We start from the raw sequence: 18,368 nt of genomic DNA on the forward strand, positions 1-18,368 counted from the left end.
GCATCCCTCAACAAGCCAAGAGTGCGCCACTGCACTTGCAGTCTTGCACATAGCAAGACTATGCTCAAAAAAAAAAAAAAAAAAGTACATAAGACAATGGCAGACAATAATTGCTTCTGGGAGAAGATAAGGGGAGACGAAAAAGAAAGAGACATACTTTGCACTTAAAGACTTTGGCATGGCTGGGCGTGGTGGCTCACGCCTGTAATCCCAGCACTTTGGGAGGCCGAGGCAGGCAGATCACCTGAGGTCAGGAGTTCAAGACCAGCCTGGCCAACATGGTGAAACCCCGTCTCTACAAAAATACAAAAATTAGCTGGGCATGGGGGCTGGTACCTGTAATCCCAGCTACTCCAAAGGTTGAGGTGGAAGAATCACTTGAACCCAGGAGGTAGAGGCTGTAGTGAGCTGAGATCATGCCACTGCACTTCAGCCTGGGCAACAGAGCGAGACTCCATCTCAAAAAAAAACAAAAAAAACAAAACAAAACAAAACAAAAAAAACCTTTGGCATTATTTGGGTTCCTCCCTTGCAGATGCATTAACTTCTCAAGCACATAAAATATTGTTCAAAGAAAAAAAAATTCATTTTACTAACAATTTACAACACAATTGTTTAAATGTCACATAGGTCACCATAATGGCAGCTTACCAGATTGAAGATGCCAGTAATATGTTAGTGTTGTTTGCGAGAAACTTCAATGGAGGCTCTGCAAGCAGTAGACAGGATAAAATTCCTCCACCAAAGCAGTGGAGCATAGCAGTAAACCAGCTTGAAATAGGATTCTTCCATGCCAGTGCAGCTGCTCCTGAAATGGTAAAGTAAAATATGGTCTGCGATCATTATATATTTATTAAACAAGCCCCAAAGTACAAGTTGCACTAAACAAATAAACTTCTTAAATTCATAATTTTCAACAACTATTATTCATAGTTGTACCAATCAAAATCATTAAAAACCATATCTTTTATTCTTTAAAGCAAGACTGGAAACATTTTGTTAATGGGTGATTTTTGGCACTTTGGCACCTTTAAAATATGCTGTTCTGTTTAGGCTGTCATTGCCAGTTTCCTAGTAATGGATTATTATAAACAATATTCTCACTTATTGTCTCCTTTCATCCCAAACCCTACAGTAAGTACTCCCAGACAGTATGTCAAAGTGATTAAATAAGAAAAATTTATAATCTTAAGTATATTAGAAAATAAAGAAGCTGAAATAAACAAACTAAGCTTTCAACATGACAGGTGAGAAACAGAGTAACAAAATAAACCTAAAGGTGAAAGGTTTCTTAGGAATATATATTTATACTACCTCAACATGAGTCTTAACTAATTACTTATTAATTGTAGAGGGAAATAATAACTTCTGAGTGGGGGAAACCTTGCAGACATCACTGTAAATAACATCAAATGACTGCTGATATGATGCACTGAGAACACATCATCACTTCTGTGGTATCTCTTTTTTTTTTTTTTTTTTTTAAGACAGAGTCTCGCTCTGTTCCCCAGGCTGGAGTGCAGTGGTACGATCATGGCTCACAACAACCTCCACCTCCTGAGTTCAAGCAATTCTCCTGCCTCAGCCTCCTGAGTAGCTGGGACTACAGGTGCCTGCCACCATGCCCAGCTAATTTTTGTATTTTTGGTAGAGACGGGGTTTCACTATGTTGGCCAGGCTGGTCTCGAACTCCTGACCTCATGATCCACCCACCTCAGCCTCCCAAAGTGCTGGAATTATAAGCATGAGCCACTGAGCCCGGCCACTTCTATGGTATTTCTAACAAAAATATACAACCTGAACTAATTGAATCAGACAAACCCAAACTGAGGGCTCCTGAGAAAACAAAAACAAAAAACAAACAACAACAACTGGCTTATATTTTTTAAATGTCAAAAACACCCAAAAAAAGGCCAATAAAACATTCTACATATGAACAATGTCTTTAACTCAAATTGTATTTATTTATTTACTTAATTACTTATTTATCTATTTTTGAGACAGGGTCTCGCTCTGTCGCCCAGGCTGGAGTGCAGTGGAGTGATCTCAGCTCACTGTAACCTCAGCATCCTGAATTCAAGCGAGTCTCGTGCCTCAGTCTCCCGAGTCGCTTGGATTACAGGCAGGTGCCACCATGTCAGGCTAATTTCTGTATTTTTAGTAGAGACAGGGTTCTGCCATGTTGGCCAGGCTGGTCTGGAACTCCTGGGCCTCAAGTGATTCACCCGCCTCAGCCTCCCAAAGTGCTGGGATTACAGGCATGAGCCACCACACCTGGCTTCCAACTCAAATCATTTTATTTTTAATGTACTGGTATTTAAAAGAGAAAAAAAAAATTTCTCTGTCCTACATTAAGATGTTTGAAATATGCTATCAATAGAATGATTTTCCCCAAAATTCTTAGCAACATTTGTCACACTGAGACCTAAATCTAATTCCAAATATAAGATGTTTAAAATGCAAATAATTACATATGAACTTTAATATCAAAATACTTTCAGCCAGGCATGGTGGCTCACACCTGTAATCACAACACTTTGGTTTGGGAGGCCGAGCTGGCAGGATTGCTTGAGTCCAGGAGGTCAAGACCAGCTTGAGCAACATAGCAAGACCCCCCATCTCTACAAAATATAAAAAATTAGCCAGGCTTGATAGTACACACCTGTAGTCCCAGCTACTCAGGAGGCTAAAGTGGAAGAATCACTTGAGCCCAGGAGTTCCAGGCTGCAGTGAGCCATGACAGTGCCAATGCACTCAGCCTGGACACCAGAGTGAGACCCTGTATCGAAAATAAATAAATAAATAAATACCTTCATCATGAAATGAAAGCTACAAAGAAAAATAAAGTCATGCTCTACTTCCATAAATGCACTTAAAATCACATCTACATAATAATCCCAAATTCTGGCAAAATGAATCATTAAACTATGCTTAAAACAGTTTTATGAACTTACAGTTATAACAAAACTTAGAAATATATTTTGTTAATGCACTACATACATGACTTCTTTATTTTGTTGTACTCAGTCTATTTTAGTTCTAGAGTGTGTCCCTGTTTTTAAGAACTAGTTGCATTGTAGTTATTTTCAAAACAGTTGACATTCAACTTGCTAGGGGCTGACATAACTTCTAGAAAGAAGCATGGGAATGTTCTAGCCTTCTCAAAGCTTCAACTCTACATATTAAGTATTTTTAAATTGCATATTAGTTTACTTTTGATTTAGTCTTTCCCCTTTATAGATTTATCTTCTTTTTAAAAAGAGAGAAAAATGAACAACCCATATGCCTCAAGTATGCTTTTTCATCAAAATTATTTAAAAATAATCACGTAGGCAACAGAGGCTTACAGATTATCTATGACACAATTCAAGGAGTTTTAGATCAAGCTGGGGGGATGTTTTTGGTTTTTACATTTTTTAAATTTTTTCAGGGACAGGGTCTCACTATGTCGGCCAGGCTGGTCTCGAACTCCCGGCCTCAAGTGATCTTCCTGCCTCAGCTCCCAAAGTGCTGGGATTATAGTGTGAGCCACTGCGCCCAGCCTTAGATCAAGTTTGAATCATAGTGGACCAGGTAGATCCACATACTCACCTTGTAGTTATTCCCCAGTTCCTTAATGAGTAATTAGAACCGACATACTTGGCAACTGATTCAATGCCCATATAGATTCTTTGATTTATGGCATGAGGATCAATATGGTAGAATGGATCACATAGAAGCCCCTAGAGATTCCTCTCCTCACCAACAAAGTAACCAAAAACAATACCACAAAAATTGGTGCCAAAACCAAAGATGAAAAGGTGGCTATCACATTCCACTAACTTAACTGTTTGATCTAAATATAAGACAGATGGATCTTGGAGAATAGCTAGGAATTATAAACACAGAAAGGTCATGACTGTAATTGCAGCTAGTATTCAAGATGTAGTATTTTTACGGGGTCAAATCAACACAATTCTTACAACTTGGAAGCAAATGCTTTTTTCTTCCTATTAATTTGCAAAAAATCCCAGAAGCACTTTGTGCTTTGTTCAACCATTACAGTCTTGCTTCAGGTCTATGTTAACATTCTTGCTCTCTAAAATAGTCCAGAGATTTTGATCACATTGAGAGATCACACATCACACTGATCTGCACTGATGACATTATACTGGCTGGGTCTGATGAGTGGCAAGTAGCAAGTACTTTAGTTATCTTAATAAGATATATGCAAACCAGAAAGTAGGAAGTTCAAACCCTGCTCCTGGGTTTCTGTTCAGTCCGGAGATAGAAAACACTATTATTTAAATAGAACTCAGTAGGTATAAAACTGTTCACTAGGTTATTGAAAAGGCAAAAAGTAAATACTATGTTATCACAGAGTTCAGTTCCAGAAAGCAGTTACTACTCTGGGGGAGCAAAAAATAGACTGAAATTATTAAAATTTAGAAACTTGGTAGAGGAACTCTTTAGAGCCCAAACTGAGACCCCTGTGGAGGAAACACTGCTCAGGTGGTGTTCTAGACAGCTCATTTATTACACAAATAAAATACTGAGTTTAAGTTCTTATCCCAAGCTACCTAGCCCATTACTGATACACTCTAAACTAGATGCAGGTCTCCTGACTTTATGAGCTCTTTCTACTACAACATACTTCCTGATTAATATTTTTTGACAGGTCACCCAAATATTCTAACTTTTCTTTCACTTAAAAAATACTAAATAAATTTAAGCAAAATTATTTAAACTCACAGAAGTAAATTATGAACTGTCATTTCTGAAACATACTGGAGTCAAACCTGGCTTTCTTTTTTCTTTTTTCTTTTTTTTTAAGATAGGGTCTAGTTCTGTCACCCAGGCTGGAGTGCAGTGGCATGATCTCGGCTCACTGCAAACCTCCACCTCCAAGTTCAAGCAATTCTTGTGCCTTAGCCTCCTGAGTAGCTGGGATTACAGGCGCGTGCCACCACGCCCTGTCAATTTTTGTATTTTTAGTAGAGGCAGGGTTTCACCATGTTGGCCAGTCTGGTCTCGAACTCCTGGACTCAAGAGATCCACCCGCCACAGCCTCCCAAAGTGCTGGGATTACAGGCATGAACCCCTGCACATGGCCTTTGGTGCTTCAAATCATGTAACAAAGGGGCAAAGCTTTGGGGAGGGTCATAAATGTTCTCTATTTATCTGCATATTTATTGTGGGTGTGTTTGAAAATCCCTTGAGCCGGACATTGATAACTTTTGCACTTTTCCCTGTTTTTACATGGAGATTCATAAAGACATTGCAAAACTGGGCTGCCACCACTGCTGCCACCTTTCCAGGATGCCCAGAACTGATAAATTCTAGACCTATAAACTTGCATCTCCCACAAATTAGAGGAAAGGAACAATGACAAACTTTATTCCAGGATTTAATTCATAGAAATGACAGAAATCATTGGAGAAAATAACCATGTCAAATGATACCTTATTGAGAAATTGCTAATTATTGAAACCAAGAATATTAAATGGGTATGCAAAGGTAAGGCACAGAATAGTAAGAAATTTTGGAATTAACCAGATCTGGAGTTAAGAACTAGCTCCATAACTATAAACTATACGACTTAAGGAAGGTTATTTTATCCCTTTAAACTACTCCTCATCTATAAAATGAGTTAAATAATACCTACCTTACAGGAATGCATGAGGAACAGAATATACTGAAATGTTCTCCCAGTATCTAAAATCAATCATGCCAAAATGTTCTCCCAGTATCTAAAATCAATCATGCCTACTATTACTGTGTAGAAGGCGCGGTGGCTCACGCCTGTAATCCCAGCACTTTGGGAGGCCAAGGCGGACAGATCACAAGGTCAGGAGATCGAGACCACGGTGAAACCCCGTCTCTACTAAAATACAAAAAATTAGCCGGGCGCGGTGGCGGGCGTCTGTAGTTCCAGCTACTCATTCCCAGCTATGCAGGAGAATGGCGTGAACCCGGGAGGCGGAGCTTGCAGTGAGCCGAGATCGCGCCACTGCACTCCAGCCTGGGCGACAGAGCGAGACTCCGTCTCAAAAAAAAAAAAAAAGAAAAGGTAGTGCAACCTTATGTGACACTATCAAAAATAAAGAAAAAGCACCAATAAGTCTCTTTAGCGCTATAACAGCATCTTTCATTGTGGTATCCTCAACATCTAATATAATGCCCAATACAGAGTTTCAATGAATATTTGCTAAAATTAATTATGCATGATTTGAGAGAGGCTAGCAGAATAGTCACATCAGAATTTAGAGTAAAACAATACATTTTGTGTGTAATAGAAATTACTGTAGTCAGGAAGTCTTATACAAAACGGTGGTTTGATGTGAATGTTGGATTGAAAATGTATTTATTTTAATGAAGACTTAAAAGACATTTAAAATGTAAGATAAGATAGATTAAAATTAATGATGTAAACTTTCCATTAAAATGGTTTCTCACTAGCAACCACCAAAACAGCATATTCCAACTTCCTAATAAAATGCCCAGGAGACGGAGAAAAGAAAAAACAGCACCAAGATGGCCGAATAGGAATAGCTCCAGCCTCCAGCTCCCAGTGTGAGTGACACAGAAGACGGGTGATTTCTGCATTTCCAACTGAGGTACCAGGTTCATCTCACTGGGGCGTGTTGGACTGTGGAGGCAGGACAGTGGGCGTAGCCCAACAAGTGAGAGCCAAAGCAGGGCGAGGCATCGCCTCACCAGGGAAGCACAAGGGGGAAGGGAATTCCCTTCCCTAGCCAAGGGAAACCGTGACACACAACACCTGGAAAATCGGGTTGCTCCCACCCTAATACTACGCTCTACCAAGGGTCTTAGCAAAGGGCACACCAGGAGATTATATCCTACACCTGGCTCGGAGGGTCCGGTGCCCACGGAGCCTCCCTCATTGCTAGCACAGCAGTCTGAGATCTAACTGCAAGGTGGCAGGGAGGTTGGGGGAGGGGCGCCCGCCGTTAGTGAGGCTTAAGTAGGTAAACAAAGCCTCCAGGAAGCTGGAACTGGGTGGGGCCCACCAAAGCTCAAGGAGGCTGGCCTGCCTCTGTAGACTCCACCTCTGGGGACAGGGCATTGCCAAACAAAAGGCAATAGAAACCTCTGCAATTGTAAATGTCCCTGTCTGACAGCTTTGAAGAAAGTAGTGGTTTTCCCAGCACGGAGTTTAAGATCTGAGAACGGACAGATTGTTGAGTCTCAGGACTCAAGTGGGTCCCTGACCGCTGAGTAGCCTAACTGGGAGACATCCCCCACTAGTGGCAGACTCACACCTCACACCTCACATGGCCGGGTACACCTCTGAGATGAAGCTTCCAGAGGACCAATCAGACAGCAACATTTGCTGTTTAGCAATATTCACTCTTCTGCAGCCTCCATTGCTGATACCCAGGCAAACAGGGTCTGGAGTGGACCTGGAGCAAACTCCAACAGACCTGCAGCTGAGGGTCCTGACTGTTAGAAGGAAAAATAACAAACAGAAAGGACATCCACACCAAAACCCCATCTGTATGTCACAATCATCAAAGACCAAAGGTACATAAAACCACAAAGATGGGGAAAAGCAGCACAGAAAAGCTGGAAATTCTAAAAATCGCAGCACGTCTCCCCCTCCAAAGGAACACAGCTCCTCGCCAGCAGTGGAACAAAGCTGGACAGAGAATGACCTTGACGAGTTGAGAGAAGAAGACTTCAAACAATCAAACTTCTCCGAGCTAAAGGAGGAATTATGAATCCAGCGCAAAGAAACTACAAACCTTGAAAAAAGATTTGACGAATGGCTAACTAGAATAACCAATGCAGAGAAGTCCATAAACGAACTGATAGAGATGAAAACCATGACATGAGAACTACGTGACAAATGCACAAGCTTCAGTAACCGAATCGATCAACTGGAAGAAAGGGTATCAGTGATTGAAGATCAAATGAATGAAATGAAATGAGAAGAGAAGTTTAGAGGAAAAAGAGTAAAAATAAATGAACAAAGCCTCCAAGAAATATGGGACTATGTGAAAAGACCAAATCTACGCCTGATTGGTGTACCTGAAAGTGGCGGGGAGAACGGAACCAAGTTGGAAAACACTCTGCAGGATATCATCCAGGAGAATTTTCCCAACCTAGCAGGGCAGGCCAACATTCAAATTCAGGAAACACAGCGAACGCCACAAAGATACTCCTCGAGAAGTGCAACTCCAAGGCACATAATTGTCAGATTCACCAAAGTTGAAATGAAGCAAAAAATGTTAAGGGCAGCCAGAGAGAAAGGTTGGGTTACCCACAAAGGGAAGCCCATCAGACTAACAGCGGATCTCTCAGCAGAAACTCTACAAGCCAAAAGAGAGTACGGGCCAATATTCAACATTCTTAAGAATTTTCAACCCAGAATTTCATATCCAGCCAAACTAAGTTTCGTGAGTGAAGGAGAAATAAAATCCTTTGCAGAGAAGCAAATGCTTAGAGATTTTGTCACCACCTGGCCTGCCCTACAAGAGCTCCTGAAGGAAGCACTAAACATGGAAAGGAACAACCGGTACCAGCCACTGCAAAAACATGCCAAAATGTAAAGACCATCGATGCTAGGAAGAAACTGCATCAACTAATGAGCAAAATAACCAGCTAACATCATAATGACAGGAACAAATTCACACATAACAATATTAACCTTAAATGTAAATGGGCTAAATGTTCCAATTAAAACACACAGGTTGGTAAATTGGAAAAAGAGTCAAGACCCATCAATTTGCCGTATCCAGGAAACCCATCTCACGTGCAGACACACATAGGCTCAAAATAAAGGGATGGAAGAGGATTTACCAAGCAAATGGAAAACAAAAAAAGGCAGGGATTGCAATCCTAGTCTCTGACAAAACAGACTTTAAACCAACAAAGATCAAAAGAGACAAACAAGGCCATTACATAATGGTAAAGGGATCAATTCAACAAGAAGAGCTAACTATCCTAAATATATATGCACCCAATACAGGAGCACCCAGATTCATAAAGCAAGTCCTTAGAGACTTACAAAGAGACTTAGACTCCCACACAGTAATACTGGGAGACTTTAACACCCCACTGTCAACATTAGACAGATCAACGAGACAGAAAGTTAACAAGGATATCCAGGGATTGAACTCAACTCTGCACCAAGCAGACCTAATAGACATCTACAGAACTCTCCACCCCAAATCAACAGAATATACATTCTTCTCAGCAACACGTCACACTTATTCCAAAATTGACCACATAGTTGGAAGTAAAGCACACCTCAGCAAATGTCAAAGAACAGAAATTACAACAAACTGTCTCTCAGACCACAGTGCAATCAAACTAGAACTCAGGATTAAGAAACTCAATCAAAACCGCTCAACTACATGGAATCTGAACAACCTGCTCCTGAATGACTACTGGGCACGTAACAAAATTAAGGCAGAAATAAAGATGTTCTCTGAAACCAATGAGAACAAAGATACAACATACCAGAATCTCTGGGACACAATTAAAGCAGTGTGTAGTGGGAAATTTATAGCACTAAATGCCCACAAGAGAAAGCAGGAAAGATCTAAAATTGACACCCTAACATCACAATTAAAAGAACTGGAGAAGCAAGAGCAAACACATTCAAAAGCTAGCAGAAGGCAAGAAATAACTAAGATCAGAGCAGAACTGAAGAAGATAGAGACACAAAAAACCCTTCAAAAAAAATCAATGAATCCAGGAGCTGGTTTTTTGAAAAGATCAACAAAATTGATAGACCGCCAGCAAGACTAATAAAGAAGAAAAGAGAGAAGAATCAAATAGACTCAACAAAAAAATGATAAAGGGGATATAACCACCGACCCCAAAGCAATACAAACTACCATCAGAGAATACTATAAACACCTCTATGCAAATAAACTAGAAAACCTAGAAGAAATGGATAAATTCCTGGACACATACACTCTCCCAAGACTAAACCAGGAAGACGTTGAATCCCTGAACAGACCAATAACAGGCTCTGAAATTGAGGCAGTAATTAACAGCCTACCAACCAAAAAAAAGTCCAGGACCAGACTGATTCACAGCTGAATTCTACCAGAGGTACAAGGAGAAGCTGGTACCATTCCTTCTGAAATTATTCCAATCAATAGAAAAAGAGGAAATCCTCCCTAACTCATTTTATGATACCAACATCATCCTGATACCAAAGCCTGGCAGAGACACAACAAAAAAAGAGAATTTTAGATCAATATCCCTGATGAACATCAATGCAAAAATCCTCAATAAAATACTGGCAACCCGATTCCAGCAGCATATCAAAAAGCTTATCCACCATGATCAAGTGGGCTTCATTCCTGGGATGCAAGGCTGGTTCAACATACGCAAATCAATAAATGTAATCCATCATATAAACAGAACCAAAGACAAAAACTACATGATTATCTCAATAGATGCAGAGAAGGCCTTTGACAAAATTCAACAGCCCTTCATGCTAAAAACTCTCAATAAATTCGGTATTGATGGAACATATCTCAAAATAATAAGAGCTATTTATGGCAAACCCACAGACAATATCATACTGAATGGGCAAAAACTGGAAGCATTCCGCTTGAAAACTGGCACAAGACAGGGATGCCCTCTCACCACTCTTATTCAACAGTGTTGGAAGTTCTGGCCAGGGAAATCAGGCAAGAGAAAGAAATAAAGGGTATTCAGTTAGGAAAAGAGGAAGTCAAATTGTCCCTGTTTGCAGATGACATGAGGGTATATTTAGAAAATCCCATCATCTCAGCCCAAAATCTCCTTAAGCTGATAAGCAACTTCAGCAAAGTCTCAGGATACAAAATCAATGTGCAAAAGTCACTAGCATTCTTATACACCAATAACAGACAGACAGAGAGCCAAATCATGAGTGAACTCCCATTCACAATTGCTTCAAAGAGAATATAATACCTAGGAATCCAACTTACAAGGGATGTGAAGGACCTCTTCAAGGAGAACTACAAACCACTGCTCAACGAAATAAAAGAGGACACAAACAAATGGAATAACATTCCATGCTCGTGGATAGGAAGAATCAATATCGTGAAAATGGCCATACTGCCCAAGGTAATTTATAAATTCAATGCCATCCCCATTAAGCTACCAATGACTTTCTTCACAGAATTGGAAAAAACTGCTTTAAAGTTCATATGGAACCAAAAAAGAGCCCACATTGCCAAGACAGTCCCAAGTCAAAAGAACAAAGCTGGAGGCATCACACTGCCTGACTTCAAACTATACTACAAGGCTACAGTAACCAAAACAGCACGGTACTGGTACCAAAGCAGAGATATAGACCAATGGAACACAACAGAGCTCTCAGAAATAATACCACACATCTACAACCATCTGATCTTTGACAAACCTGACAAAAACAAGAAATGGGGAAAGGATTCTCTATTTAATAAATGGTGCTGGGAAAGCTAGCTAGCTATATGTAGAAAGCTGAAACTGGATCCCTTCCTTACACCGTATATAAAAATTAATTCAAGATGGATTAGAGACATAAATGTTAGACCTAAAACCACACAAACCCTAGAAGAAAACCAAGGCAATACCATTCAGGATATAGGCATGGGCAAGGACTTCATGTCTAAAACACCAAAAGCAATGGTAACAAAAGCCAAAATTGACAAATGGGATCTAATTAAACTAAAGAGCTTCTGCACAGCAAAAGAAACTACCATCAGAGTGAACAGGTAACCTACAGAATGGGAGAAAATTTTTGCAATCTACTCATCTGACAAAGGGCTAATATCCAGAACCTACAAATAACTCAAACACATTTACAAGAAAAAAAAAAAAAAACATCAAAAAGTGGGCAAAGGATATGAACAGACACTTCTCAAAAGAAGACATTTATGCAGCCAACAGACACATGAAAAAATGCTCATCATCACTAGCTATCAGAGAAATGCAAATCAAAACCACAATGAGATACCATCTCACACCAGTTAGAATGGCCATCATTAAAAAGTCAGGAAACAACAGGTGCTGGAGAGGATGTGGAGAAATAGGAACACTTTTACACTGTTGGTGGGAGGGTAAACTAGTTCAACCATTGTGGAAGACAGTGTGACGATTCATTAAGGATCTAGAACTAGAAATACCATTTGACCCAGCCATCCCACTACTGGGTATATACCCAAAGGATTATAAATCATGCTACTATAAAGACACATGCACACGTATGTTTATTGCGGCACTATTCACAATAGCAAAGACTTGGAATCAACCCAAATGTCCATCAGTGACAGATTGGATTAAGAAAATGTGGCACATATGCACCATGGAATACTATTCAGCCATAAAAAAAGGATGATTTCATGTCCTTTGTAGGGACATGGATGCAGCTGGAAACGATCATTCTGAGCAAACTATCACAAGAACAGAAAACCAAACACCGCATGTTCTCATTCATAGGTGGGAATTGAACAATGAGAACACTTGGACACAGGAAGGGGAACATCTCACGCCGGGGCCTGTTGTGGGGTAGGGGGAGAGGGGAGCAATAGCATTAGGAGATATACCTAATGTAAATGACGAGTTAATGGGTGCAGCACACCAACATGGCACATGTATACATATGTAACAAACCTGCACGTTGTGCACATGTGCCCTAGAACTTAAAGTATAATAAAAAAGAAAAAACAAACAAACAAACAAGAAAACTTACACTATTAGCCCAGACTGAAAACTATAGCCAATCACACGCCAGGGTTCAGGAGGATTCACATGTTTGTTCACAAGACAAATGGAAGTAAACAAAGAAAAAAATTAATCCCACTTGTTACATTACCTGATGTCTTTTATGTCTTTGCTTATGAAGCAAAAGTTACAGAGAAGGGTGGAGAAGTATTATCTTTCCTGGGATTTTAAAGCCTAAAACCTGAACCAAACAAAAATGGGATGCAGTCCTTCACACCTTAGGCAGAAAAGAGTTAATCCCCTTTCTCATTTTGCCTCTGGTGGCATTTTTTAAGATCTAGGCAGACAGTACAAATGATCCGATATAAATGGTGGGAAAGTAGGGGGTGAGGTACTGGCAGTGGTAGAGTACATACCAAAACAAAGTCTCAAGGAGTAACACGTCTGAGAGGGTAAAGATATGAAGAACTCCGGTAGTAGTATATATATGAATTATAGTTTACTGTAGGTGTGAGTTCTAGAGAATCAATCACTGGGGGGACAGGAAAAAGTTGCCAATTAAGTAATGCATACATACTCTACATAAAAATCTAAAAGAAATGGTGTTGGAATAGGAGGAATACACACATATTAGCTTCAGTTCTGAATATGAAAAAGGAATGCTGACCACATAAATAGAGAGTAATACAAGCTACTCACTCCATCTACTGACAGCCTGAACAAATGTATCTTATTCAAAATGAGTTAGAAGAAAAAAAGACATATATGGGGTGTAAAAAAATTACTATAGGACATAAAGTGATTAAGATTCAGAAGATTCAAGTGAAATAGATAACATTTAAGAATTAGCTACTAGAGAATCCAGAGAAATTTTCTACAATATAATGTAAACATTTACTCCAATAGATTTGGAAGTCTAAAAGAAATAGATGATTCCTGAGAGAGATATAAATTACCAAAACGACTTAAGTCTGGATTGGAAAAAAAATAAGATTTACCCATTAAAATATACCAAGAAACATAAAACTACATAGTTGAAGTCTACCAAATATCAAAGAACAAGCAATACCTATTAAATAAACCATCCCAAGCTTAAAAAATGGAAAGCTTCCCATTCTATTTTACAAAAACAGCATAACCTTGGGCCCAAACTGAGGGTCACACAATAAAATAACCTAATAGGCTCATTTCTATTATAAACATAAATGCAAAAATTTTACATGAAGTACTGCCAAATCAAAATCCCTAATGAATTAAAATAATGTATCAAGTAGTTTAGTCCAAGAATATAAGGATGATTCATCATTTTTAAAAAATGTAATACTGTAATTCACTATATTACATTTTTAAATGGGAAACACAATATGATCTCAATAGATTTTGAAAAAAAAAAATAGCACTTGATAAACTATGTCACCTTCACCAGATGGTGTAAAGATATAGGGATAATCCTAGAAAGTTGGGAATAAAGAAAAACTTCCTTAAAAGTGTCCTTCATAAAAACCTATAGCAAACATCACTCTTGAGAAAACTTTAAAAGCTTTCTCTTTAAATTCAGGAATATCAGGAGTAAGACAAAGTCACCCACTATCATTAGTATTCAACAAAACACACTTCAATATAAAGAGGCTAGAAAAAAAAAAATAGAACTCGGGTTCTTGGCTACAAGCAACAAAAACCAACAAACTTAAGCCATAAATAATTCATTGGAAGGATTTCAGTAGCTCACAGAAAAAAATAAATAAATAAAAATAAGAGGCTAATGAAAACAAACAAGAACTAAGGACACTCAAGAGGTCTATGCAGGAGGGATGATCTTAGTAAAGGTCGAGAGCAGAACCAGTTCAGTGAGCTTAGAGTCTACCCTGTTGAGACCACTGAGTTCCAACTGTTCTATCCAGCCATGATCATACTTGCAAAGGAACATCTATACAACAGAAAATACTGCAGATAGATTAAGAACCTATACTTTTTTAGAACTATAGAATTTAAAAAAAAAAAAGATCAAGGAGGAGTATTTTTATAACCTTAGGCCTAAGAAAGCCCTTCTTAAAATACACAAATCCCAATAGTGACATAGGAGAAAAAAATTAATAGATTTTTTATGAAAAAGTAAAAATACTATGAAATTGTTTAAACTTCTGCCATAAAAGACAATATAAACAAAGCTAAAAGATAGCAAGAGTTATGCGGAAAAAGGACTACAGACATAAACAGAATTAATATCCATGATCCACAAAGAGAGTCAACAGAAGACAACAGCCTACAGCCCAATAAGAAAATGGACAAAAAAAAATCAAGCAATTTACAGGAAATACAAATGACCAATAAGAGGCACAAACTCATCAGTACCATGACAAATGTAAATGAAAAATTGTTTTCTGATCATCAGAATGGCAAGATATTGAAGACCAATAATAGAACTGTCAAAGGAAATGGGCAGTCTAACACACTTCAGGTAAAAGGCTAAACAGGTACACTGTTCACTCTTGCGTCTGAATTCTATCATTTTTACCTCTTTACAAGTACTGGTACTGTCTGATACTATATTAGTATTCAATAATCACGTGGTTCTCAATTTTTGGAATCTCAGGAGCCCTCTACATCCCTAAAAATTAGCAAACAGATTAATGGTTGCCAAGGATGGGGGACAGCTTACACAAAAGTGCAGGAAGGAATTTGGGGTGGGTGAGGAAACTGTTCAGTATCTTGATTGTGATGGTGGTTAAATGACTGTATGTGTCTGTCCAAAAACACAGAACTTTGTATTAAAAATGGTGAACAGACTCTATGTAAATTATATCTTTTAAACAATCTGACTTAAATTCTTTGAGAACCCCAAAGGGTTTTGTTTATGTTGGTTACAAGTATCAATACTTAGCATCTTAGGAATTATAACTAAGAAAATTTTGAATAGTTGTGGAGGCTAAAGCAACTCCAACATCCGCCATGTTGACTTATGATTAACCCCAGTTCTGGGATTGCTTCTAAGATTTATATTTTATCTACTGTTCCTTGTGTAAAAGTATATACTTACCAATCTTGCCCTTAGGTCAAACAACCTTAACGCTATTTCACTTACCATAAATTCTGCCCTTAAGCAACTGTCCTACACATCCCTGGTTGGGGGTTGGGGGTCGGGTAATGGGGGTGATCCACCATCTTCTTGGGGCCACCCAAGACATGGCTTCTGTTCTTAAGTCCCTTTCAAAGGTTTCTTTCTGAGAAACTGAATTCCTCAGCCTCTCAGCTTCCTTAGCCTTTGCGGGTAGGACTGCATAGACCTGTCCACTATGCAACAATTGTTTTCCATGTTTTCATTTTTTAAAAAGTACATGTATTAAATGTTAACATAAATAATGTGTTCTTCCAGCCTGGCCAACATGGCGAAACCCCGTCTCAACTACTAAAATACAAAAATTAGCCGAACGTGGTGGCAGGCGACTATAATCCCAGCTACTCGGGAGGCTGAGGCAGGGAGCATTGCTTGAACCCGGGAGGCAGAGGTTGCAGCAGGGAGCCAAGATCGCGCCACTGCGCTTCTGCCTGGGCGACAGAGAGGCTCTGTCTCAAAAACAGTAATAATAATTATTATAATGTATTCCTTATGAAAAATAACTTTTCTAAAACAAAAAACATTTAGTGAGAAGAATCACACTGTTGTACATTTTAACAAATGTCTGGCTTCAAATAGAAAACTGTTAGATTCTCATATCTACTTCCTTATGTTACAGTATCACAACTCAGCCTCTGGAAAACTCCACTGTACACTTTTGGAAAAATGAGAGTGACAAAGATAACATCTGCATATTATTATAAAAGTAATTTTAAACTGGTAGTGTCAGAGAATCCCATGGGTCCCTGGACCACAATTTGAACATCTGATTCAGCCTATACCAAAAAAAATTTTTTTTAATCAAATTCTGAACATGTAGTAGCAACAAAACTTTTTTTTCAAATCAAGGAAATAATATCTTATGCAGATAATGTGTTCTACTTTAATACAGTAATACCATCCTTACCCAGGTCAAAATTTGTATCAATGATTTAAACTGAGCTACAAACTTCAACGTAAATGAAAAATATTTCTGAGGTCTAATGAGTTTTTAAAACCAGTAAGCAGTCCATAAAAAAGGTACAGCATCATCCTCCATACCTCACTCATCAACTATCTGTAGGGCAAGGCGACGAAAGACAGCAAGAACACAAAGAAAGTAGGCAAAGAAATGCCTGACCTCAAAGAAAGAAGAGGTCCATACAACTAAAAGGACAGTAGAATAACTACAAAAGTAAAGCAGTATTAGAGCAAACGCACCCTGGTGTAAAATCCAATAAAATACAACTACTGTCCCTTGATCGCATTGCTGAAAGAACTCAAAATGCTGTTTCAAGGATATATCCCCGTTCTGCAGATAGTCAAGCTATGCCAGGTAACTCTTACTTGTACTGTGTTCGTAGTGACTGGGAAAAGGGGAACGCACTCGCTTCTCACATGCTAAGCAGGATGTCAGGACACTGCGTGAAGGGGAATCCTGGTCTGGCTACAGGAGGCTTTTTGTTTCAGTGCTTGTACAACTTTCGTAACTGGAGAGTAGTCCGCAACCATCTATTACTCCAAGAGACTAAGTCAGAAACCTGCTGTCTCCTCCCGTGACTCAAACACTGTGCGAGCGAGTGGCGTACGGCCAGGAGGCCGCGCAAGCCCTGGGCTGGCGCGGGTAACTATGGTTCCGAAACGCGGCGGCGGCTTCTGTCAGTCCTGGGACTTCTGCTGGCGGTTGGCAGGGTCCACCCCGCTCGTCCCGGCTGCGGGGTCGCGGACCCCAGGTCACGCCTCCTTTGACAAGTACTAGAGCCTCCGTCCTCCCCGGCCCGTTTCCCCATCTGCACTCGGGAAGTCGGACCTACCGGCCCTTGGCGCCCCTCCAACTCTACCATCGAACTGTCTGGGCTAGCGGCCACTCAGCCGCCCACCCGACTTAGACGGTCCTCGCCGTCAGGGGCACTCTGAGGGGCCCGGCCCGCGGCGCCCCGCACTCACCCGGCTGACGTTTCACCGCCATCACTGACACTAGATAGTGCGCGATGTCAAAAAAGGGAAACATGGACGTGCGGGAGAAGGCCAAAGCCAAGTCGTCCCATGGAGAGTCCATAACGACCACCGACCGCGGCAACCGAAGCAGCCCCGGCGACTGGTTCCCCGCGCGCGCGCACAGTGAAGGGTAGCAGAGCGGACACCCACAGCCGGCAGCACCTCCGCGCCGGCTCCAGCCCTGCGCGTGCGCCCTGGCGCCGGGGGAGGGGGGGCGGGGCCGCTCGTCGCGGGAGCCGCATGCTCACTGGCGCCAGGCGGGTGGGCGGGGCGAGCGGGTTCCCGGCAGCTGCAGCAGGCTCGGCCTGGGTTCTCCTAATGAGGGTCCAGCGTCTTCCCCATCCTGGGCGCGGCGCAGGACCTGAAGAGCATGCAAATGAACAAAACACGGTCCTCAAGGGGAGACGCTCAGAGTTGGATTTATTTCTGTAAATTGATGTCATTCACCTAACATTTATCGAGCAACCACAGTGCAAGTCACACTGACTTACTGGAGATATAAAAATAAAACAGTAATATCCTGCCCTCAAGAACTATGCCTTCCCTGAAAGATATTTTTTATAAAAAGAGATAAAACGCACATAATGGTACAAAAGCAGGTACTGAGAGGTAAAGCTGCCGT

The 18,368-nt window shown here is 40.3% G+C and overlaps 1 protein-coding gene across 2 annotated transcripts in view; it reads right to left on the minus strand.

Annotated features, from left to right (window-relative positions):
* Positions 1–17,945, minus strand: part of TMEM38B (transmembrane protein 38B) — a 79,105-nt gene extending 61,160 nt beyond the window's left edge. Inside the window, exons 1-3 of one of the 2 annotated variants that reach the window (XM_077965491.1) lie at positions 17,696–17,945; positions 2,663–2,779; positions 652–808 (exon numbers count right to left, since the gene is read on the minus strand). In XM_077965491.1, coding sequence (XP_077821617.1) covers positions 652–758 — 107 coding nt within the window. In that variant the 5' untranslated portion in view covers positions 759–808; positions 2,663–2,779; positions 17,696–17,945. The remainder of the gene's footprint in view (positions 1–651; positions 809–2,662; positions 2,780–17,695) is intronic. The other variant, NM_001194325.1, reaches the window with a different exon arrangement.
* Positions 17,946–18,368: the final 423 nt, after the last annotated feature.

The sequence above is a fragment of the Macaca mulatta genome, chromosome 15 (assembly GCF_049350105.2).
Source record: "Macaca mulatta isolate MMU2019108-1 chromosome 15, T2T-MMU8v2.0, whole genome shotgun sequence".
Lineage (NCBI taxonomy): Eukaryota > Metazoa > Chordata > Mammalia > Primates > Cercopithecidae > Macaca > Macaca mulatta.